General features: G+C 38.9%; 1 protein-coding gene across 1 annotated transcript; it reads left to right on the forward strand.

Annotated features, from left to right (window-relative positions):
- Positions 1 to 8,402: 8,402 nt before the first annotated feature.
- On the forward strand, positions 8,403 to 24,018 carry hspb8 (heat shock protein family B (small) member 8). The gene is made up of 3 exons (XM_088335241.1): positions 8,403 to 8,997; positions 16,300 to 16,363; positions 22,640 to 24,018. The coding sequence occupies exons 1-3, from the start codon at positions 8,574 to 8,576 to the stop codon at positions 22,809 to 22,811; spliced, it is 660 nt and encodes a 219-aa protein (XP_088191367.1). The 5' UTR covers positions 8,403 to 8,573; the 3' UTR covers positions 22,812 to 24,018.
- The last annotated feature ends 1,366 nt before the right edge of the window (positions 24,019 to 25,384 follow it).

Below are 25,384 nucleotides of genomic sequence, written 5' to 3' on the forward strand. Positions count from 1 at the left end.
GTTTTCATGACAAAACCGGAATTCGGCACGGGTGGGTCGACAAAAGTTTACACTTCTAAGGCTGGGGTCGGAGAAAAAGCAAAAATATTCCGTACAAATGCGGAAAAATGATAACTGAGCGAAAATAGGAAAAAAAAACTTTGTCCCATGAGGTTTCCTAAATTTGGGTTTATCGACCATTGTAATGCATTTGAAAACCATAAACTCCACAAATTTGGGGTGTCACTCAATTTCCCCGCCATCTTAAAGAAACTACATGATTGTTTCAAATTCATTCATTCAATGTCGGCCATCTTGTTGCTGCAGGTCGGGGCGGCATTAGCTCAGGAGGTAGAGCGCTCGTCTTGGGATCAAGGGGTCTCAGGTTCGATTCCCTGCTCCTCCTTGTTAAATGTCAAGTTGTCCTTGGGCAAGACACTGAATTCCTAATTACTGTATTTGTTTGCTCGAGGTACCAAAGCTTGCAATGTTGCTAAAATGACAAGCAAAAACATGAAAACCATGGAAATGAAGCTTGCGATTAATAAGAACATTAAGAAGACCCACTAAACGCTACCCTTGATAAGTTCAATCTTCGTAACCAATCGACAATCGGGATAATAAAAATGGGACAGCAGTGGCTAAGAAGGTACAGTGCTCGTCCTGGGTTTAAGAGGTAGCAGGTTCGATTTCCGTCTCCTCCATGTTATGTCGAAGTGTCCTTGGGCAAGACACGGAATCCCTAATGCCCCCGATAGCAGGTAGTTGCCTTGCATGGCTGACGCTGCTATTGGTTAGTTAGTTAAAAAGGGAAAAGTGTGAAGCACGTTGTAAAGCACTTTGGGAGGTCTTTATTCACTTGAAAAGCGCTATAGAAATGCAGACCATTTACAGATACCCCAAAACAAAATATTTTCTTTTTTTGTCTAGTTTTTCTTCTTCTTTTTTTCATATTTTTCTTTTTTCTTCTTGCTCTATCCTTTTTTTATCCCATTTTTTCCTTCCCTTTTTTCTTTTTCCTTATCGTCTTTTTTATTTCATTTCTTCCCTTGTTACTTTTATTTTCTCTCTTTGCAAAAGGCTGGGCAAAAAAAGAGGACAATATGGTTGAGTTACTTTTAGTCTCTGTCCTTTGTCTTTTTAGCACTCGTTTTCGGTTGCACGGCACAATGAAGTGACATCTAGGAACTAGCAAGGAACCAAGGGGAAGGAATACTAATAAAAGTAGGAGGATAATAGAGAGAGCCACAAAAAAACAAGAGTGCAGGATTGTGACAGTGTCAATAACATTGTGGTTTAATATTTACACATATATGCCAAATTAGGTTTTTGTAACGTAACCCCTGCGAGAAATGCAGATTTACATTACATTTACATCTAGTGGTCAATTAAAACACTGTCCCTTTGATGTAAAGGTAGCCCACTCAATGGAGTTATTTCATACAGACTGATTTATTTGCACATTAATTCTTGATATTTTTTATTTTTAGATATTATTTTCTGTAGCATTGTTTTAAATATATATTTGAGAACAGTGGATTTTCTTTTCAAATTTGAAGTTCTTTTTTGTGGAAAACCCGATTCGGCCCGACTTCACCCAGACCCTAGCTCAAACGATCCTCAATTAAATCGAGTTTAAGTCCCCTGTGATGGAATGACCAACTCTAAAACGTAATGCAACCCGGGATCCATTTTCACGCACAAGTGTGCACCATCAAAGATTGACTTCTGGAACGAGAAGTCAAACATTTACAACTGTTTCACAATGTCTAAAAATGTGTCCAAAGTAAAATACATGACTGCAGAGGTTTTAGAGCTGTAACTATACCGATATATTTTTTTGATTGGTGAAAGGTATTTGGCATTAAAATACACAAACAAAATTGGGTTATTAAATAAGGAAAATGGTTCTGATTCCTAGTTTAGAGAAATCCTATGCAATAAAGCTAAAATGGTGTCGCTCATGTTAGTGAATAAAAAGGAAATCTATTTATGGAATTCTAAGATGCAGAGGGGAAAATCCAACGATAATCAAACGTATCGGCAACGAAAAGGATTAAAAGAAAAAACTTTGAGTTGGACCTCGACCGTCTCGGGTTTTCCACAAGCGGACAGCTGCAACGTGTCTTTTTACATCAGCTGTCCGTAAGAGGGGGCGGGGCCTATGTGACCCCGCCCCCTCTTCCAGACAGCTGATGTAAAAAGACCCTCCTGCTGCTCCGTCGCCAATCCCGAGTTTACATACTCGAGTCCTAAGTCAACAAAAAAGCAAATTCCCACGTTTTCTTCGCGTTTTCGTGTTACCGCAGATCCTTGAAAATTATTAAAAGTTATTGAATTTATTATTCTAAAAATAAGGCTTTGACAGGCATTAAAATGTCTTGAATCCAATTTTCGAAAGTCTTGGAGATGGGAACACATTAATAATATTTCTATTTGTTTGAACTAAAAAGCAGGCGTCACGACGACTAAGTAGTTAGCACGCAGCCCCACAGTACAGCTACCGAGCCTCCTCGTGCGGAGTTTGCATGTTCTTCCCGTGTCAGGTGAATTGGCTGGTCCATATTGTCCCTAGGTGAGAATGAGCGAGTGAGTTGTCTGTCTCTGTGTGCCCTGCGACCAGTTGAGGGTGTCGCCTGCTCACTGCTCGAAGATAGCTGGGGTGGGCTCCAGCACCCCCGCCACCCTACTGAGGATAAGCCGTGCAGATAATAGATGAACTAAAAAGATTCATTAACCTTTATCAATTGTCTTTTTTTTTTTAAATAATTCACCGATTTACTTTGTGGCAACTCGGTGTGACCATAATCACAGACCTAGCAAAACGGCGATGTGCTTTCAGTCGGGCCTTTCAAAGAAGACTTAGCAGTTGTAGGTCTGTCGTCTGGGCAGCCCTTTGAGACTCTTTGTCGAATAAACATGACTTGACCCACAATACACAAAGCAAGACACTTGGGACCATGGGAAAGTCTACATTTAATGAGGAGAATGATTTTTCGATTTCAAATGGCATCGAAAAAAGTCCTTAGGAACCCTGGTTACAGTCTCATTTCCTAAATAATGACAGTATACCATTTTCTTGGGGTTGCTGAGAACTCATAAGTGGGCTCCAGAAGGCCCAGGGACCGTATTTTGGACACCACTTGACAGTCAGATCATAGCGAAGACATTCCATTGAATTTCTCAATGTACCGAAATTTGCATTAAAGGCTTATAAATGTTTTTAAAAATAAAATACAAGCATATATTATGAATATAATATATATGTACTGTTCAAAGGGTTTGGGTCACCCAGACAATTTTGCATTAACCATGAAAAGTTACACTTTTTTATAAACAATAAATTGAAAGTATAGTTGAGATATTGATAAGGTTATAGAAATTGCTTTTATTTTGAAAAAACCAAATACATGTATCCTTCAAACTTTGCCTTTGTCAGACTGAGAAGATCATTTCCTCCTCATGCCATGAAGCTCTTTAACTCCACCCGGGGGAGTAAAAGCCCACATGAAACCCCACCCCCACATTTGCATATTACCCTATTTATATGACAGTCTGAATTTCCCGTAGCACTATTTAAATACTCTATAGCAAAACGTTATATTGGATATTTCTCTATTCTATATATTTTATTATTCTATTTTCAACACAAGGATACTGCTAGGAGTGTGAATTTCCTTACCCGGATGAATAAAGTATCTACCGTAAATTCTGGACTATAAGCCGCTACTTTTTTCCCTGCGGCTTATTCAGTGAAGCGGCTAATTTATGGAATTATTGGCGCAGGAGTTTAAAATCTAAGATTTAAACCAGTAGAATGTGTACGCCAAGGAAGACTGCAATCTCTAAGTTTTAGCATATATTTTCTGTAAAGTTAAGGTATGTTTCGATACTGAGGATGATATCCTCAATGGCGATAGTTATGAGGAGGAAGTTGAAGGAGATCTACTGTGAATTAAACATTTGTGGGAAGCTTTTTCTTTACAGATAAGTTTGATACTTTGCGAGCGTGATCCTACTAGCGTGTTGGTACCTTTTACAGGCACGGTTTGGGATGAAAGTTAAAAATATTATTATTAAAGCTTTGAAAACTCTCTCGGTGTACTGTCTTTCTTCGTAAATATGTGTAACCATGTATAATATGTATTTGCAACTTTATATTTTATTTTAATGTATTTATTTTAGAGATTTATTCTGTTATGTGTTCTACGGACGAATCAAAAAGAAGGGGCGGAGCAAACGCGGGCTGATGGGAAATATGGTAAAGCTGAGTTACCGGTAGATCTGTCTGTTGTCGCAGCGGACAATAGTAGATATATATTTTTCCCACCCTTAACTTTGGAAATATACATTTCGTTTCCTTGGACGACTTTCAATGGGACCCTGACTGTACAAGTCTGCATCATACGTTAATTATGGGTATCATTTTCATTTTGTGGTGTCAACTGTATTTCTAGATTTGTGTACTATCTATGAAATTATGATCGCAGCAAGGCTTTAAGGCTAGGACCTTAGCTTGGCTTTTTGGCTGAGAGTAAGTGTCCCGGCTCCTAGGCTTTGTAGCGTATTATGAACTGACCGATAACGGATAATGGATAATGATTTATGAACAAGCTAAATAACCTTTAAAACCCCCCCCTATGATTGTGGAACATACAGCCTGGCCCGGGTTACGTTTTGACTGTGTCGCAAGCTTCACTGCTGGTGCTGCGGCTTGTACATGGGTGCAGCTTGTGTAAGTACAAAAGTATCAATTCACTCAAATAGTGGTGCGTGCGGCTTACAATCAGGTGTTCGGAATATTCCGATTCTAAGAATTGAATTTTCCAAGCAATGTCGAAATTTTAAATGGTTATGTGTCAAAGCCAGAACAAAAAGGTAGACCCAAACGTGTAATATTTCACTCAAAAGTTTATTGGGATATTGAGGAAACAAACGCCAGCGATTTGATGCTTGCTGGACGAGGGAAGCAAGCTGCTCACGGGATCGTAGCGTGAAAGTGAATTTCCCGGGGCGGGAGATCAGAGCGTGATCAAATGGGCAAAACGGGTCGATAGCCGGAGCGGGAGATCAGAGCATGGTTGGTGGTCAAAAACGGGTCGTTAGTCGGAGCAGGAGATCAGAGCATGGTTGGTGGTCAAAAACAGGTCGTTAGTCGGAGCAGGAGATCGGAACTTGGTCAAAAAGACAAAAAGGGTCAAAAGCCAGAGACAAACGGAATCGGGAACAGACGAGTGGTATACGGACGAAGACGAGACCGATGGGAGCCAGAGTCAAAGTGCTTGCCTTGCGTATGCAGAGGTTCGGTGACGGACTGGCAAGGTGTGACTGGACTACTGGGAATAAATAGGAGCAGCTGGCGCCAAACGAGCGGGCACAGGTGAGTGCAATGAGTAATCATGACAAATGTATATGTATTTATATTTTCTTGTGTATAATTTCATTTTATATGAAATGATAATTAAAAGTATTCCATAGTAGTCAAAATTGTATGTCTAAAAAAAGAAAACCTGAGGCGCATACAAGTATATTTTATCATATTAAGCACATTTTCGTGAACTTTGTACAAACACAAAAACATTTCTCTTTTCAAATTAAATCAACTTGAAATAAATCAAGAATGTATGTATAAAATTAACTTTGTCACAGGGGACATTAACTTTTAGCATATGGTGGCTTGCTTTGTAACAACAGAGGTTCGCTGACGGACTGACAACCGGAGAGTGACAGGACTGTGTTTGAAAAGGGACAGGCAGCCAATCAGGTAGCCCGCAGCGGCATGACACCGTATCCTCTAAACTGTTTAAGAACAGCATTCAATTTACTTTAGATACGCGTTGGATTGGGATTTTACACCAATTTTACAGAATTTGGGCATCAAAACCTTGAAATTATAACAAGTAAACAAAACATATCTGAGGCATTCTCGCAATGTTTTTGATGATGTCATTTTTCGGGCGGGTTGTTGTCACGCCGTTAAGAAAGAGGAGCAAATCCCTGCCGATGACCTCAAGCGCTTGACTCGCTTTCTAATTCGGCTCCTGTGACTCATTCATTCTTTCGGGGGGCGTCGACTTCTGAAAAAGTGCTCCCCTCTGTGAAAAGTCTGTCATCTAACTCAGGGATCGGAAACCTTTTGGACCCAATGAGTTATAATAACAAAATATTTTGATATATTTTCTGAGAAAGAGAGACATTCGATATATTTTAAGACAAAATTCCTCAACACCGGACCTGCCTGGTGTGTTCCCCGTTCTTTATGATGCTCTCTGCGCTTTAAACAGACCTCTGAGACCATCACAGTGCAGGTGCATTTATACAGAGACTTGATGACACACAGGTGGATTCCATTGATCATCGTTAGTCATTTAGATCAACATTGAATCATTCAGAGATCCTCACTGAACTTCTGGACAGAGTTTGCTGCACTGGAAGTAAAGGGGCTGAATCATTTTGCGCACCCACTTTTTCGTTTTTCATTTGTTAAAAAAAGTTTAAATATCCAATAAAGTGTGTTCCACTTCATGATTGTGTCCCACTTATTGTTGATGCTTCATAAGAAATGACAGTTTTATATCTTTATGTTTAAAGTCTGAAATGTGGCAAAAGCTCACAAAGTTCAAGGGGGCCAAATAGTTTCGCAAGCCACTGTATACACCACTTTAAACTTGTTTTTCTGCCATAATTACCTGAGATCACTGAGGCTCATTTTTTTCTCGTTTTCTGGTTTCAAAACAGGTGCAAGCAGAGTTCTTTTGTAAATATGTCACCAAAAACTGCAAAGGAAAAGTTGGCTGTATTTCCTTTCAGCACGGTGTAAATGAAAGGAAGGCTATCTGTTTTGCGTAGCTCCACCCACACTTACCGCTCACCCGATCCAACTGTTCTGTGTGCTTGACTCGCGTTTATGGGTGTTTACAGTTAGTTGTTTAGGTTTTTATCATGAAGCGTCTCAACAGTGAACCTAAATTATTTAATGAGCTTCTGTATAAAGCAGGGGTCTCAAAGTCCATTTACTCGAAGTTTGGGTCCACACGAACAAAACAAAAACTCAAAATTAAGTTGAAAATCAATCTGTTATTGCTTCTGTGGAGCAGCGGTTAGCACATTCGCTACATGCGAATGGTCCCAGGTTCGAGACCGGGTGGAAACATGTTGGCCTGGAGAGGGATGGGCGCCACCGGGCTGTACTTGCCCAAGAAACCCGTGTGCTTAAGGGATCCAACCATTATTCGAGCATCAGCTGTCACTGTTTTGTATAGTACCACATAAAAAAGTGCTACAAAGCACAAGGAAGAACACAAACTACGGAGACTCAAAGTGACCAGAAAAACATCATTTTCTTCCTATTTTTTTCCAGAGTTTCGAAAAATAAAAATAAAAGGGGAAAATAATGAAAAAAAGTAGAGATAGGGGGCTAAAGAAGGAAACAAAGGAAAAAAAACTCAACTGGACCCAAGAGTTCCCTTTATCAGATTCTTACCGTGTCTTCATTGTTGTCTCTTTTTATCCCTCTCTAATTCCTTCTCTCTCTTTGTCTCTTTTGTTTTCCCTAACATGTGGCCCCCAGCTCAAATGAGTTTGAGACCCTTGTCATGGTTTGAGACCTTTGTCACAGGTAGAACACAAACTACGGAGACTCTATATCTACTCTATATCTACTCCATCTATCTATAACTACTCTATCCATCTATCTATCTCTATCTCTCTATATATATCTATCTCTACTCTATCTCTCTATATCTATCTATATCTACTCTATCCATCTATCTATCTCTATCTCTCTATATCCATCTATATCTACTCTATCCATCCCTCTATATCTACTATATCCATCTATCTATCTCTTTCTATCTATATCTATCTATCTCTACTATATCTCTCTATCTATATCTATCTATCTATTTCTACTCTATCTATATCTACTCTATCCATCTATCTCTCTATCTATATATATCTATATCCATCTATCTATCTCTATCCATCTATCTATATCTACTCTATATCTACTCTATATATATATCCATCCATTTATCTATCTACTCTATATTTACCTTATCTATCTATCTATATCTATGGATATATATGGCTGTGGTGTGTGTGTATATATATATATATATATATATATACTCTATCTATATCTACTCTATTCATCCATCTATCTACTCTATCTATATATACCTATATCTTTCTATCTATCTATCTCTATATCTATATTTATCTATCTATCTATCTATCTATCTATCTATCTATCATTGGAACACTGCAGAGGAAATTTGCACCATCAGCATTTTACCACGAACCCTTTTCGTACTCAGGAAGAGAGCCAAATACGGCTCGCGAGCCACAGGTTCCGGACCCTTGACCTCCCTTGTTCTTGAGTCATCTTCCCGTAAATGCTCTCTGCCTTTTCCTTGGAGATTCTTCTTGGAGGACCGCTTTCTTTTTTGGTTCCTTTCCCCCTCCCCTTGTTTTTTTCTCCAGCAGAGTCCAGCACTTTCCAGAGAGCGGCTATAAAAGGAGAGGCCGGGGCCGGACCCCCGTCATTGGCCCCTTTTCCTCCGGGTGCGCCATGAGCACAGCAGGATTTTAAGATGTCGGAAGGAGACTATTACGGCGGCGGGGGTCGCCCCCGTTTTTCCCGGGACCCCTTCGGAGACTCCATGGCCTCGCGCTTGCTAGCGGGGGACGACTTCGACATGCCGGCCTTCCCGGACGAGCTGGAGTGGCCGGGCTGGGCCAGGCCGGGGCGCTTGAGTTCCCGCTTGGGGTCCCCCCTGGGGGGCCGGCTGGGGCCCCGGCTGGACACCAGGCTGGGGTCGGCCTCGCCGGTGTTCTCGGAGCGCCGGCGCCCCTCGCTTTTCGATCGCTACGAGGAGGCCTCGCCTTCCCACTCGCCCTCGTCCTCGCCCGGACCCCCCAAAGGAGGGGACCCCTGGAAAGTCTGCGTCAACGTTCACAGTTTCAGGCCCAACGAGCTCAATATCAAGACCAGGGAGGGATTCGTCGAAGTTTCCGGTCCGTAACTCCTATTTTTGATCACAAATCGATATCCGACTCATTTATTATGGTAACAGGGAAGACGAGGAAGAATAAACTAGAGTGAAGCGCAGTATTCCCTTAGCAGCTTCTTTTCAAAATCAAACACTTCAGTCTATCGTTGTAACTTGTTCCAATATATTGTTTTGAGTTGAATAAACTAAAAAAAAAACAAGAATTGTATTATCATGACCAAAAATAAGATGAGGAAGAATAAACGAGAGTGAAGCGCAGTATTCCCTTGGCAACTTCTTTCCAAAATTAAACAGCCGTGATACAACTCATTTATTATGATAACAGGGAAGACGAGGAAGAATTAACAAGGGTGAAGCGCAGTATTCCCTTGGCAGCTTCTTTTCAAAATTAACTTCCAAACACTTCAGTCTATTGTTGTAACTTGTTCCAGAATAGTGTTCTGAGTAGAATAAAATAAAAAAACGTAAGAATTGTATTATTATGACAAAAAATAATAAAATATAGTCCAGTATTTATTTGTGTTTAACACACACTCCTATTTTTGATTACAAATCGGTATCCAACTCATTTATTATGGTAACAGGGAAGACGAGGAAGAATAAACAAGAGTTAAGCGCAGTATTCGCTTAGCAGCCTCTTTTCAAAATTAAACACTTCAGTCTAATGTCTTAACTTGTTCCGATATTCTATTTTGAGTTGAATAAACTAAAAAAAAACGTAGTAATTGTATTATTATGGCAAAAAAAGAATGGAATATAGTCCTGTATTAAATGCACACTCCTATTTTTGATTCAAAATCAGGTTCAGCCGTGATACAACTCATTTATTATGGTAACAGCGAAGACGAGGAAGAATAAACAAGAGTGAAGCGCAGTATTCGCTTGACAGCTTCTTTTCAAAATTAAACAGTCTATCGTTGTAACTTGTTCCAATATACAGTTTTAAGTTGAATAAATAACGTAATAATTGTGTTATTATGACAAAAAATAATAGATTATAGTCCTGTATTTATTCGTGGTTAACGCACACTCCTATTTTTGATTTAAAATCAGTTTAAAATTTTGTTTCAGTTTCTCTCCTCAAACTAAACATGTTAGTGAAAAACATTGTTGAATACGTGCAGCCATGATAAAACTCGTTTATCGTGGTAGCAGGGAAGACGAGGAAGAATAAACAAGAGTGAAGCGCAGGATTCGATAGCAGCTTCTTTTCAAAATTAAACACTTCAGTCTATTGTTGTCACTTGTTCCAATATACTGTTTTGAGTTGAACAAAATAAAAAAACGTAAGAATTGTATTATTTTGGCAAAAAATATATAATGTAGTACTATATTTCTCTTTTTCTGTTAAAAAATCACAGATTTCAAAACTTTTTTTTCACGTTTTCTGACCTCAATTTTTGCAGTTGGATGCAACAGTAATAGAACCCGGGTCATAACGCCGAGAACGCTGAATCCTAATCACGAGTGGCATAGATGACATGAAAAGCATTCGATTTGATCTTATCATCCCACAATTCTTATTCACAGTACCAGAGACGAATGTTAATGTCGTTGTACATTTCACATGTTACAATGGCGATAAATTGTAAGGGTTCTCTATTCTTGTTTTGACAATGATTTTCTAGGAAAAGAAACCTATCTACTCTCATTACTCTCGCTAAATACTTTTTGCATGCGGCACAGGACAAAAGAAGCTCAAGAGAAAAATGAGCTGCAGTTTGAAATAGCTCCACTTGATGTCATCCAAACCGGGCACCACTCGCAAACCAACTCAAGTCGTATTTCTTTGTCTTTCGTTTCTTTACTTCTTTTTTTTTCTTTCTTTTTTTTATCTCCCTCTCTGTATTCATTGACGGTGTTTCTTCTTCTCTCCTTCTCTTTTTCTGTCTTTCTCACTATCCTGCTCTCTTTCTTTCTATCTCTCTTTTACTGTGTTCTTTTTTTTCTCTCTTTATTTCTCACTCTTTCTCTTTTCTCTCCTTGTCTCTTTCTCTCCCTCTTTCTCATCTTCACTCATTTTCTCTCTCTCTTATCTCATTCTTTGTCTTTCTCTCCCTCACTTTTTTTCCATCTCTTCCTCTCTCTTTCTTCTCTCTATTTTTTTCTCCTCTCCACTCCTGTTTTCTCTCTTTATTTTTCTATTATGCTCTCCTCCCTTTTTCTGTTTCCTTCTGTTTCTCTTTCTCACTCTGTCGCCCTTGTTTCTTTTTTGTTTATCCCTCTCTCTTTTGTTCTATCTTTCTCTTTCTTTTCTTCTTTTTACTAATTTATTGCATTTTTTCTTCTTTCCCTCTCTTTTTTTCTCACTCTCTCTTTCTCATCCTCTCTCTTTTTATCTCCTTTGTGTCTTTCATTCGCTCTTTCTCCTTCTTTTCTTATTTTTATTCGTTTACTGTATCTTTCTTTCCCCTCTCAATTTCTCTCTATCTCACTCTCTCTTTCTCACCCTCTCTATTTTTATCTCCTTTGTTTCTTTCATTCTCTCTTTCTCTTTCTTTTCTTCTTCTTATTCATTTATGAAATGAAATTTCTATAGCGCTTTTCAAGTCAATGACTTCCCAAAGCGCTTTACAATGTGCTCCACATTTCCCAATAGCGGCCATGTAAGGCGCTAACCTGCTTATTGGGGGTATTAAGGGTTCAGTGTCTTACCCAAGGACACTTTGGACACTCTACCTCCTGAGCTACTACTGTTTTTATTCTTCTCTCCCCCCCTCTTTTTCTGTCTGTCTTACTCTCATGCTCTCTTTCTTTCTCGCCCTCTCTTTTGTCTCTTTCTCCATCTTTCTCAAGCTCTTTCTTTTTCTGTCTCTATCTCTCTCTCTTGATTGTCCCATGCTTTGTCCGTCTCTTTCTCACTTTTTTCTTTTTTCATCTTTTTCTTTGTCTTTATCCTGTTTTCTCCCTTTCTCATTCTATTTTGCTCCCTTTCTCCCTTTTCTCTGTCATTCTTTCTGTCTCTGTCTCCATTGTTGTCTCTTTTTATCCCTCTCTCATTCCTTCTCTTTCTGCCTCTCTCTCTTGTTCTCCCTCTGTCTTTCTCTCTCTCTTGTTCTCCTTCTGTCATTCTCTCTCTCTCTCTTGTTCTCCCTCTGTCTTTCTCTCTCTTTCTCTTGTTCTCCCTCAATCTTCCTCTCTCTCTTGTTCTCCTCTGTCTTCCTCTCTCTCTTGTTCTCCCTCTTTCTCTCTCTCTCTCTTGTTCTCCCTCTGTCTTCCTCTCTCTCTTGCTCTCCCTCTGTCTTCCTCTCTCTCTCTTGTTCTCCCACTGTCTTCTTCTCTTTCTTGTCCTCACTTTGTCTTTCTCTCTCTGTCTTGTTCTCCCTCTGCCTTTCTCTCTCTCTTGTTCTCCTTCTTTCTTTCTCTCTTGTTCTCCTTCTGTCTTCCTCTCTCTCTTGTTCTCACTTTGTCTTTCTCTCTCTCTCATTCTCCCTCTGTCTTTCTCTCTCTCTCTTGTTCTCCCTCTGTCTTTCTCTCTTTTTCTTGCGCTTCCTCTGTCTTCCTCTCTCTCTTGTTCTCACTTTGTCTTTCTCTCTCTCTCATCCTCCCTCTGTCTTTCTCTCTTTCTCTTGTTCTCCCTCTGTCTTTCTCTCTTTTTCTTGCGCTCCCTCTGTATTCCTCTCTCTCTTGTTCTCCCTCTGTCTTCCTCTCTCTCTTGTTCTCACTTTGTCTTTCTCTCTCTGTCTGGTTCTCCCTCTGTCTTTCTCTCTCTCTTGTTCTCCTTCTTTCTTTCTCTCTTGTTCTCCCTCTGTCTTCCTCTCTCTCTCATTCTCCCTCTGTCTTTCTCTCTCTCTCTTGTTCTCCCTCTGTCTTTTTCTCTTTTTCTTGCGCTTCCTCTGTATTTCTCTCTCTCTTGTTCTCCCTCTGTCTTCCTCTCTCTCTTGTTCTCACTTTGTCTTTCTCTCTCTCTCATCCTCCCTCTGTCTTTCTCTCTCTCTCTTGTTCTCCCTCTGTCTTTCTCTCTTTTTCTTGCGCTCCCTCTGTATTCCTCTCTCTCTTGTTCTCCCTCTGTCTTCCTCTCTCTCTTGTTCTCACTTTGTCTTTCTCTCTCTGTCTTGTTCTCCCTCTGTATTTCTCTCTCTCTTGTTCTCCTTCTTTCTTTCTCTGTTGTTCTCCCTCTGTCTTCCTCTCTCTCTTGTTCTTCCTCTGTCTTCCTCTCTCTCTTGTTCTCACTTTGTCTTTCTCTCTCTCTCTCATTCTACCTCTGTCTTTCTCTCTATCTCTTGTTCTCCCTCTTTTTTTCTCTCTCTCTTGTTCTCCCTCTGTCTTCCTCTCTCTCTTGTTCTCCCTCTGTTTTTCCCTCTCTCTTATTCTCCTTCTGTCTTTTTCTCTCTCTCTTGTTCTCCCTCTGTTTTTCCCTCTCTCTTGTTCTCCTTCTGTCTTTTTCTCTCTCTCTTGTTCTCCCTCTGTTTATCTTTCTTGTTCTCCCTCTTTCTCTCTCTCTTGTTTTCCCTAGCTTGTGGCCCCCAACTCAAAAGAGTTTGAGACCCCCTCCCCCTCACCTAAGGCTGAATTTATGCTAGCCGAAGTGTTAAAATACTAGCACCTGTCGCGCATTCCTGGAACGCAGCCCGGCGTCCGTCCCTCAAATGCGTCCCCGGGCCGGCCGGCGGACGGAATGTTCTGGAATTTGCGGCCCGTTGTGCCCGTTGCCCCTGCTCGAATTCCGTGGCGCTTTGTGTGAAATACCCCTGGGGAGGGGGCAAGGGGGGGCATTTTGGGAACCTGGTGCCCCTTGGCTTCTGTTACTATGTTTAGCCTAGCGGTTTTGCAGCTGTCATTGGTCAAAAGTCCCATTCGTAAGCCTTCTTCCCTTAAAGTGACAGTGCGCAATTATTCACCACTAGAGGGCGTTTCCAATAACCCCACCCCTTGAAATCTGTGCTTCTCAAAAGGGCAAACACGGAAGGATTTATACGACTTGCTACTTACAGAAGCCTGAAGGCCAAATTCCTAAGCCTCCTTCCAGATTTCAAGAGCAAAGCTTGACATGAGTGGCTAGAAAAGGAAAGTGTGGAAAAAAAGGGGAAAAAGCTTGAATTGCGGATCACAGTGTCATGTAGCTGGCCAAATTCGTAACCCTCCTTCCAGATTTCAAGAGCAAAGCAGAATCATGGAGGAATCGCAAAACTCATGAGTGGCTAGAAAAGGAAACTGTGGGGAAAAAAAGGGGAAAAAGTTTGAATTGCGGATCTCCGTGTCATGTAGCTGCCCAAATTCGTAACCCTCCTTCCAGATTTCAGGAGCAAAGCAGAATTATGGAGGAATCGCGGAACTCATGAGTGGCTAGAAAAGGAAACTGTGGAAAAAAAGGGGAAATGTGTGAATTGCCGAACTCAGTGTCGTGTAGCGGTGAAGGGGAGAGACACGGAAGGATGAAGCCGGAGCATCTAATAATAGCTTCAATTTAAAAACTTCAAATCAACCCTTTATTGACCAAGTATCATACAGTCCAATTTTTGTTAGTTTAGCCGTGAAAGAATCTGAAATCCTTTTAGGAGCCATTACTTTTGGCCCTTTAAACTACAAAATCCATTTCAAAGGATTCAAATATTTTTTAAATAGTTACAGAAAACAAAAAAACGCCCCCTTCTGTGTCATTTCCTGCCTGTGATTAGTCTGTTGCCACACGTGCATGCTTGTGAGACACGATGGTGGGGAATTGCTGCCACCTTGTGAGTGTTATGGAGAACTACATGAATTCAATCTGATTATTTTAATATCGGTTACGGTAATTTAAATAGCGCTTGTGAAACAGGGGGCGCCGGCGCTCTCATGGTAATAAGAAGGTTTAGGCATTAATAAAAATTTTAAAGAGGCAGTGTGTAGTATTAGACCAGTAGATGTCGCAGTATTCTGTCGTGTTAATGTAAATGAGTACGGAAATCACAATTAAGAATGAAAATTAAAACCGCTTATCCTCAGTAGGGTCGCGGGGGTGCTGGAGCCCATCCCAGCAATCATCGGGCAGTGGGCAGGGGACACCCTGAACTGGTTGCCAGCCAATCGCAGGGCACACGGGGACAGACAACTCGCTCGCTCATTCACACCTAGGGACAATTTGGACCGACCAATTCACCTGAAATGCATGTCTTTGGAATGTGGGAGGAAACCCACGCAAGCACGGGGAGAACATACAAACTCCGCACAGGAAGTCTGGAGCTGGATTTGAACCCACGCAGGAGGTTCCCAAGACATGAACTGTGCCGCACATGCGCTAACCACTGCGCCGCCGTGCTGCCAAATATTTAAACCAATATTCTTTATTTTCATGAATATTCCTTTTTACCACTAGGGGGCACACTCACTAGCCCTTTAAGTGCAGCCCTAGTAGATTATGGATTCATTTGTTTGATTGATTTTGATGACTTTTTCGATTTTTAAAAAAAAAATTTTTTTTAGATTCAATTTTGTGTTTGGAATGAAAAAAGAAAAATATTTGAAAACGGTAAAAAAAAAATTATTTGGACTTATTTTTGTGGAAAACACAATTTGGCCCGAGCTCCCTAGCTTTGGTAGCCCCCGTGTAAATTGAGTTTGAGATCCCCGTGTTAAAGACATCTATGTGTTTGTTTGCTTATTGCTTGAATGAATGTGTCAGGAACCAGAACAGGATCAGGACCCAAACGCGTGACGTTCTCACACAAGCCTTTTATTTTACGGGAAATGAGGAGTCACGCACGTTCGGCAGCCAGTCTGGCGTGGAAAGACAGGAAGCCAGAGGCTGACGAGATCGATACCAATTGCCTGAGTTGATATCGGACGGATGGGGTCGATACCGGGCAGGACGGGACGGACAGGATGGATAACGAATCAGGATATCAAAAATTAACAGGAGAAACTAGACGGGAACGAAAACTGTAGAAGATAATAAACAGGACAAAAATAGACCGGAACAAAACTGTAACCTGAAATTAAACAGGACAAAAATAAACGGGAACAATACCGGACAGGAAATATCAACAGGAAACAAGACCGTATCAGAACCCACGTCTTGCAGGGCAGGACAAAGGAAGAGTGAGAGCACTGAGCTTTAATATGCGGAAAGCCAATCTCTCAACGAGCAGCAGTTGGCGCCACACGGGCGGGGCCAATTGGGCGCCACGGCAACCATGACATAATTTTTTTTTTTTTTTTTTTTATGAATTATGTATAAGTATTTTGACACCACTATGGATCGCTATATTTTACACACTGGGCCTTTAAAAGCTCCCAATGACGCGCAGAAGCTGTTGGTAATGGCGCGCAATCTTCCTGAGCTTTGAGAACTTTCCCCTCACTTGATATACTTTTCTTCTTCCTGCAGGAAAACACGAAGAGAAGCAAGAAGAAGGAGGAATCGTCACCAAGAACTTCACCAAGAAGATCCAGTGAGTCCCATGTTGTAGATCTAGGTCTATCTAGAGCTATCTAAATATATCCAGGGCTATCTAGTCCTATCCAGTTCTTACTAGCTACAGTACACTTTTTAGAGCTATCTTGAGCTAGCTTGAACTCTCTAGAGCTACCTAGTTCTATCTAGTGATTTCTAGGTCTCGCTCTAGCTAACTAATGATATCCGGATCTAGCTGTCTAGATCTATCTGGGGCTAACTAGTGCTATCAAGATCTAGATATCTAGCGCTATATAGATCCATCTATTTGGAGCTATCTAGTTGTATCTAGGGCTATCTAGTTATATCTAGAGCTATCTAGCTCTATTTATCTAGAGCTACCTTGAACTCTCTAGAGCTACCTAGTTCTATCTAGTGATTTCTAGGTCTCGCTCTAGCTAACTAATGATATCCGGATCTAGCTGTCTAGATCTATCTGGGGCTAACTAGTGCTATCAAGATCTAGATATCTAGCGCTATATAGATCCATCTATTTGGAGCTATCTAGTTGTATCTAGGGCTATCTAGTTATATCTAGAGCTATCTAGCTCTATTTATCTAGAGCTACCTTGAACTCTCTAGAGCTACCTAGTTCTATCTAGTGATTTCTAGGTCTCGCTCTAGCTAACTAATGATATCTGGATCTAGCTGTCTAGATCTATCTGGGACTAACTAGTGCTATCAAGATCTAGATATCTAGCGCTATATAGATCCATCTATTTGGAGCTATCTAGTTGTATCTAAGGCTATCTAGTTATATGTAGAGCTATCTAGCTCTATTTATCTAGAGCTACCTTGAGCTATCTAGGTCTACCTAGTTCATCTAGTGATTTCGAGGTCTCGCCCTAGCTAACTAGTAAATGCTGGATATAGCTGTCTAGATCTATCTGGGGATAACTAGTGCTATCAAGATGTAGATATCTAGCGCTATATAGTCCCAGCTATTTATAGCTATCTAGTTGTACCTGGGGCTATTTAGTTATATCTAGAGCTGTTTAGCTCTATTTATCTAGTACTATCTTAAACTATCTAGTTAGATGTAGGCCTATCTAGTGCTAACTAACTAGGGCTACCTAGAGCTACCTAGGTCTATTTAGAGCTATCTAGATCTCGCTCTATCTAGATATCTAGATCTAGGCTATCTAGATCTTGCTATTTTGAGCCATGTTGTTTTGGTTTAGTCCTATCTAGGGCCTCTAGTTTGACCTAAAGCCAACTAGAACTTGCTAGAGCTATCTAGGTCTATCTAAATATATGTAGTTCTATTTAGAGCTATTTAGTTTTATCTAGAGCTACCTGGTTTTATCTAAAGCTACCTTGTTTCAGCTACAGCTATGTAGTTGTATCTAGGTCTAATAAGGTCTATCTAGAGCTACCTAGTTGTATCTAGGGCTGTCTAGTGCTATATAGGGCAGCTAGGTCTATCTAGATGTATGTACCTATGTAGATCTAGCCATCTAGAGCTATATAAACCTAACTAAGCGTAGCTGGAGCTACCTAGGTCTATCTAGGGCAATTTAGAAGTAGCTATCTAGATCTTGCGATTTAGAGCCACTAGTTCTCTCTAGGGCTATTTAGTTCTTTCTAGGGCTGTCTTGTTTTAACTAGGGCCAAATAGTACTTGCTAGAGCTACCTAGTTCTAGCTATCTAGTGCCATCTAGGGCTATCTAGTTCTATCTAAATTTATCTAGTACTATTTAAAGCTATTTAGTTTTATTTAGAGCCCTCTGGTCCTATCTAAAGCTATCTAGTTTCATTTATAGCTATGTAGTTCTTTTAAGTCCTCATTAGTACTATCTAGAGCTATCTAGTTTTATTCAGGGCTATCCAGTGCTATATAAGGCTATCTAGGTCCATCTAGGTCTATGTGGATCTAGCTATCTAGAGCTATATAAACCTTACTAGGTGTAGCTAGAGCTAACTAGTACTACCTAGAGCTACCTAGTTGTATCTCAAGTTAATTAGTTTTATCTATAGCTATCTAGATCAGGGGGACTCCAATGTGGTGCCCCCTAAAGTCAGTTGAGGTGTCTGCGGGCCTGTTCTGAAAATAGCTCACCGGTGCTAGGTCATTGTGATTTTCCCGTAAATACAACAAGTTAAATTCCAATTCATAGGTTTCATAAAGCGAATAAGCAAAAAAATGTGTAGTTTTTTAGCTAGCTATGTGGTTACTTTTTTAGCTTTGTAGCTAGCTATCATACTACCTTTTTAGCTATTTAGTAAGCTATCTATCCAGCTAACATTTTAACTTTTTTGCGAGTTATCAAGCTAAATTTTGGGCTCCTTTCTAACTAGCCATTTAGCTTTATTTTTAGCTCTCTATCTGGTTATTTAGAAGGCTTTTTACTTTCTTAGCTTTTTATCTAGCGCTCCATAATTTTTTAATCTGTTTACCTTTCAAACTATCTTTCTACCTTTAGCAAGCTATGTGACAAACATTTTACCTCTTTTGCTAGTTATCAAGCTAAATTTTGTGCTCCTTAGTAGCTAGCCATTTAGCTTTATTCTTAGCTTTCTATCTGGCTGTTTAGATTAATTTTTACTTTTTTAGCTATTTATCTAGCGCTCCATTATTTTTTTGTCTGTTTACCTTTCTAACTATCTTTCAACCTTTTTAGCTATTTAGCTAGCTATGTAACTAACATTTTACCTCTTTTGGTAGTTATCAAGCTAAATTTTGGGCTCCTTCCTAGCTAGCCATTTAGCTTTATTCTTAGCTTTCTGTCTGGCTTTTTAGATTACTCTTTACTTTTTTAGCTATTTATCTAGCGCTCCATTATTTTTTTATGTGTTTACCTTTCTGACTATCTTTCTACATCTTTAGCTATTTAGCTAGCTATGTGGCTAATATTTTACCTCTTTTGCTAGTTTTGAATCTAAATGTTGGCCTTCTTTCTAGCTAGCTAGCGATCTGGCTACTTTTTTAGCTTTGTAGCTACCTATCTTACTACCTTTTTAGCTATTTAGTAAGCTATCTATCCAGCTAACATTTGAACTTATTTGCTGGTAAACAAGCTAAATTTTGGGCTCCTTTCTAGCAAGCCATTTAGCTTTATTCTTAGCTTTCTATCTGGCTATTTAGATGGCTTTTTACATTTTTAGCTATTTATCTTGCACTCCATTATTATTTTTTTATGTTTACATTTCTAACTTACCTGTCTACCTTTGTAGCTATTTAGCTAGCAATGTGACTAACACTTTACCTCTTTTGCTAGTTATGAATCTAAATGTTGGCCTCCTTTCCAGCTAGCTAGCTATCTGGCTACTTTTTTAGCTTTGTAGCTAGCTATCGTACTACCTTTATAGCTATTTAGTAAGCTATCGATCCAGCTAACATTTTAACTTTTTGCTACTTATCAAGGTAAATTTTGGGCTCCTTTCTAGCTAGCCATTTAGCTTTATTTTTTAGCTCTCTATCTGGCTATTTTGATGGCTTTTACTTTTTCAGCTATTTATCTAGCGCTCCATTATTTTTTTGTCTGGTTACCTTTCTAGCTATCTTTCTACTTTTTTTTAGCTATTTAGCAAGCTATGTAACTAACATTTTACCTCTTTTGCTAGTTATCAAGCTCAATGTTGGCCTTCTTTCTAGCTAGCTAGCTATATTATTTTTTTGGCTTTATTCTTAGCTTTCTATTCGGCTATTTAGAATTATTTTTACTTTTTCATATATTTATATAGCTCTCCATTATTTTTGTCCGTTTACCTTTTTAACTATCTTTCTACCTTTTTAGCTATTTAGCAGGCTATGTAACTAACATTTTACCTCTTTTGCTCGTTATCAAGCTAAATGTTGGCCTCCTTTCTAGCTAGCTAGCTATCTTATTTTTTGTTATTTTTTTTAGCTTTATTCTTAGCTTTCTATCTGGCTATTTAGACGACTTTTTTAGCTATTCACCTAGTGCTCCATTATTTTTTCGTCTGTTTACCTTTCTAACTATCTGTCTACCTTTTTAGCGATTTTGCAAGCTATGTAATTAACATTTTAGCTCTTTTACTAGCTATCAAGCTAAATGTTAGCCTCCTTTCTAGCTAGCTCGCTATGTTGTTTTTTGTTATTTTTTTAGCTTTATTTTTAGCTTTCTATCTGGCTATTTAGATGGCTTTTTACTTTTTTAGCTATTTATCTAGCGCTCCATTATTTTGGTGTCTGTTTACTTTTTTTCAGCTATCTTTCTACCTTTTTAGCGATTTAGCAAGCTATGGAACACAAATTTTACCTGTTTTGCTAGTTATCAAGCTAAATTTTGGCCTCTTAGCTATTTTTAGTTTTTTATCTTTGTTGTTTTTTTTACCCTTTTAGCCATCTCTCTAGCTTCCTTTTGGTTTTTTACTTTTTCTAGCTAACTAACGATCAAACTACTTTTTAGCTCTTTAGCAAGCCATCTAGCTAAGTTGCTATTGCGCTCATTCGTTTCAAAAAGTAGCTGGACGCTTAAAGAAGGTTGGAGACCCCTGCTCTAGATATATATATAACGTGGAGCCCACCTTAGATGGTAAAGATTTCCACAGAAGCCTCGCCACCTTTTTTGGAATGCGAAGGCCTTCGTTCCGAAAATAGCCGCAAGGAATTCCTGCAATATGTCGAAGAAATTTTCTCCAAGAGGGAGTCTGGAAGATTTTAGGGAGAAATATAATAAAAATAGAAAAAAAGAAGGGGAGGTATTACATAAATGAGTTTCTAATATTTTTGGGAGGAAAGAAGGAAATAAAAATCAACTTTTGAGCTTTTTCCTGGAATGTTACTAATAGTAGCATATATATATATATATATATATATATATATATATATATATATATATATATATATAGTGAGAAAAATGAGTATTTGAACACCCTGCTATTTTGCTATTTCTCCCACTTGGAAATCATGGAGGGGGTCTGAAATATTTATCTAAGATGCATGTCCACTGTGAGAAAGATAAACTAAAAAGAAAAATCCAGGAATCACAATGTATGATATTTTTTTACAATTTACTTGTGTGATTTATAAAAATAAACTTTTGAACTTTCTCCTGGAATGTGTTACAAATAGTAGCATATATAACAATAGTAGTAGGTATATATATATATATATATATATATATATATATATATATATATATATATTTACTTATAGTGAGGAAAATAAGTATTTGAACACCCTGCTATTTTGCTATTTCTCCCACTTAGAAATGATGAAAGGGTCCGAAGTTTTCAATCTTCAGTGCATGTTCACTGTGAGGGAAATAAACTAAAAAGAAAAATCCAGAATAAATGATTTATTTTACAATTTACAATTTATATATATATATATATATATATATATATATATATATATATATATATATATATATATATATATATATATACAGTGAGGAAAATAAGTATTTGAACGGCCTGCTATTCTGCTATTTCTCCCACTTAGAAATCATGTAGGGGTCTGAAATTATAAATCTTCAGCGCATGTCCATTGTGAGAGAGATAAACTAAAAAGAAAAACCTCATCTGGACCCAAACTTCGACAGCCCCTGAGTAAATCTACTTTGAGACCCCTGCTTTATACGGAAGCTCATTCAATAATATAGGTTGACTGTTGAGACGCTTCATAATAAAAACCCACGCAAACCAACTGTAAATACCCAGAAACACGGGACCTTTCGCGTGTTAGGCAATTGTGCTAACCACTGTACTACAGAAACAAAATGTACTTCAACTTGTGAGCAGTGTAGATCGTATTTTTTCGGAATGATTCCATTCTCTGGTTTTGATCTCCAATGTACATCTATCCATTATCTGCAGCGCTTATCCTCAGTAGGGTCACGGGCGTGCTGGAGCCCATCCCAGCCATATTAGGGAATTGGGTAGGGGACACCCTGAACACAGAGACAGACAACTCACCTGCTTATTCACACCTAGGGAGATTTCGGTTAGGCCAATTAACCTGACATGCATGTTTTTGGAATGTGGGAGGAAACCGGAGTGCCCGGAGGAAACCCACGCAAGCACGGGGAGAACATGCAAACTCCACACAAGAGGTTCGATCTCATGACCTCAGAACTGTGCCGCACACGCGCTAACCAATGCGCCGCCATGCTGCGTTCCAGTGTATATATATATATATATATATATATATATATATATATGTTGCCTAAATAGGGACGTTGACCCTACCAAAATGGCCGCCACGTAGGTACACTAGACAGCAGGCCGATTTACCTGGTCTTCTTTAGATATAAATAGGGTTTTTATCTCAATTGTCTACAAACTGACTGTGTTTTTGTCTCCCAGGATCCCTTCGGACGTGGACCCGCTCACAGTTTTCGCCTCGCTTTCGCCCGAAGGGGTTCTGATTATCGAAGCTCGCCAAACGCCGCCCTATCACCTGGTCACCGGCGGTGCCTCGCCCTCCGACGACGACCCCAACCTGGCCCCCAAGCGCCAGGAGACGCCGGTGCACTGAAACCTCCGCCATTACAAATGTTCTTTTGTTTTTGTTATTGTTTTTTTTTAGCGTGTGACAAAGTCTTAGTGTTGCACATCGATGGATGGAGTGGGGTTACCATGGCAACCGCATCCTCTGTCATCCGGGTTGATGTTTACTCAACAAAAAAGTTTTTTTATTTTTTTTTCTTGCACTTGTTTTTGCAGTTGTCATCGAATCATACAAAAAAAAGCTCGAGGAGCCTCATTCCTGTTTTAGCCAACGCAACGTCGATTTGAACCGCCCCTAGATGGCGCTCTTGGTTTGAATCCAAAAACTAGTTCCATAAATCTCAAAACAAAGAGTGTTATCTAATGCAGTGTTTTTTTTAGCCATTTTTGAATCAGGGAACATTTCTTTCATTGGAAAAAAATCCCGCAGAAAACCAGCTAAAAATATATTAAAAAAAGCTTATATAAACAATAGAAGTGTGTTTTTTTTAAATTGAAGAATGACATTATAGTATAGAATTTTGAATATTAGTCAACAAATCGATTTTAAATATAAAATAAACACAAAGAAAAACGTGTTTTATAATCTTACATATTTAAACTCACCCTGTGTAAAACCTGTGCCTGTGTGGTCTAGCGCCTGTGCCGGGCGCTAGACCACACAGGCACTGTGATCTAGTGGAATCAATATCATAAGTGCTGAATATTTATATTTTAATCACTAACTTCGTTGATTGTTACAAATATGAAATCATTATATTCATACCAAATTTATCGAATAAATGTATTCATGATTGCCACGTTGTTTTTGTTTTTACTCCCTTTAATTTTCTTTATTTTCCCCTTTCTTTCTCTTTATTATTTCTTTTTCTTTGTTATCACTTTTCCCCTGTTATTACCTTTTCCCCGATTTTCTCTCTTTCTCTTCTTTTCCCTTTTAATCTTCTGTACTTTTGGCCTCTAGGGGGCAGTGTTGTGCTTGGTAATTTAAATGTTACGATTGGATTTTTATCAAATTATGATTTCTGGTTACAACATCATTTGCTCGATCTTTAATTCTGATTGCATTTTTTGGTGAATCTGGGTTTTATCAAGTTGATGCTAATTTCCTGTGAGCATTCATGCTAACGTGTGTTTTATGTTTGAATATTCACTCGATGTAATTATTTTTCATGTCAAATTTTGCTGTTACTCACTTGATGTTTTTTTTTTGGATTAAAATGAAGAAAAATGAACATTTTGAATGGACACTCTGTTTTATTATTATTATTTTCTATTAATAAAAAGATTTTTGCCAAATAATCATAAAGTCACTTCCAGACGGGGATGCTTCCTCTGGGACGAATTGGACAGTGCACACCCACAGAGACACTCTGCCCACGTAAAGAAACTAGGATGTAGTAATGAGGGCAGTCTGGGCAGCGCATATGCCATCCCATTATTATCATATTGCATATGTCAGCGGACAATAGTGTGGATTCGCCTGCATTCTACAGCGGACACTCTCAGCTTAACACTTAACATGACCTTACTTAACGTTCTAACTATGTCAATGTTGCCACACAAGTTAGCGCGCATTTTGGAATAATACACAGAGAGGGTGAGAAATTTTGAAAGAATACGTTAGTGGCTTAAAAGAAAACATAATCAGCCCAGATGTTGTCAGTGTAACAAGAGAAGGAAGAAAACGGTCTTAACTGGAGGACAGTGCAGTCAGTTGTAGTAACGGAAATTCTGTTCTCTTTTTTAGAGAAGCGGCTCTTAGGGCTCGGCTCACTAAAAAGAGCTCCCACACGGCTCTTCGGATTTTCTTGTTGCTTTAATTCATAGAATGCCAACTATTATTTAACATTATGCACTAAATGACTTTAAAATTGGGGAACATAAAGCAAAAAGGATTTTAAAAGAATACAAAATTGAAAAAGGAAACAAAGGAAAAAAGAAGAAAAAAGGAGAAAGATAGGGAAATAAAAAGAAGAAAAAATTTGGAAAAGAGAGAAGAGGAAAAAGCAGGAAAAAATAAGAAAAAGAAAAAGCAAGGAAAAACAAGCTAGGAAAAATGAAAGTAAAGAAGGAAAAAGGGAAAATAAAGAAGTAAAAATCTAGGGGGGAAAGAAACCAAAGAATAAAAGGAAAAATGAAATTTAAAAGAAAAAAATACAAAAAAAACAAGAAAAGAAAAAAGTACATGGTTTTGGAGGTCTCTTTAATCAGTGTATTACCAATACTGTAATAATGTAATATGCACAAAAATGAATTTATATATTTAAAAAATATCTCATTCCAATAAAAAATATCAATAACTCATTTAAACTTGGAATATTTTGATACTGAGCAACTTAAATATCAAGCAACTGAAATCCCTGCGTGACACAACAAAATGTCAACTTCAAACAGGGGCGTTATCAGAGGGGGGGCAGAGTTGGGCATCGCCCACCCACAGATATGCTCTACCGAACCAAAGAAAAGTGGATGTAGGAAATTTTTAAGAAAAGAAGAAAAAGAGACAATGAAGAAAAAAAAAGAAAAAAGCGGAAAATTAAGTCAAAAGCGAGGGAAAAAAGAAGAAATAAGAAAAGGCAATAAAAAAATGAAGAAAAA

This window comes from Urocampus carinirostris, chromosome 5, assembly GCF_059441175.1.
Source record: "Urocampus carinirostris isolate Australia breed hairy pipefish chromosome 5, RoL_Ucar_1.0, whole genome shotgun sequence".
NCBI lineage: Eukaryota > Metazoa > Chordata > Actinopteri > Syngnathiformes > Syngnathidae > Urocampus > Urocampus carinirostris.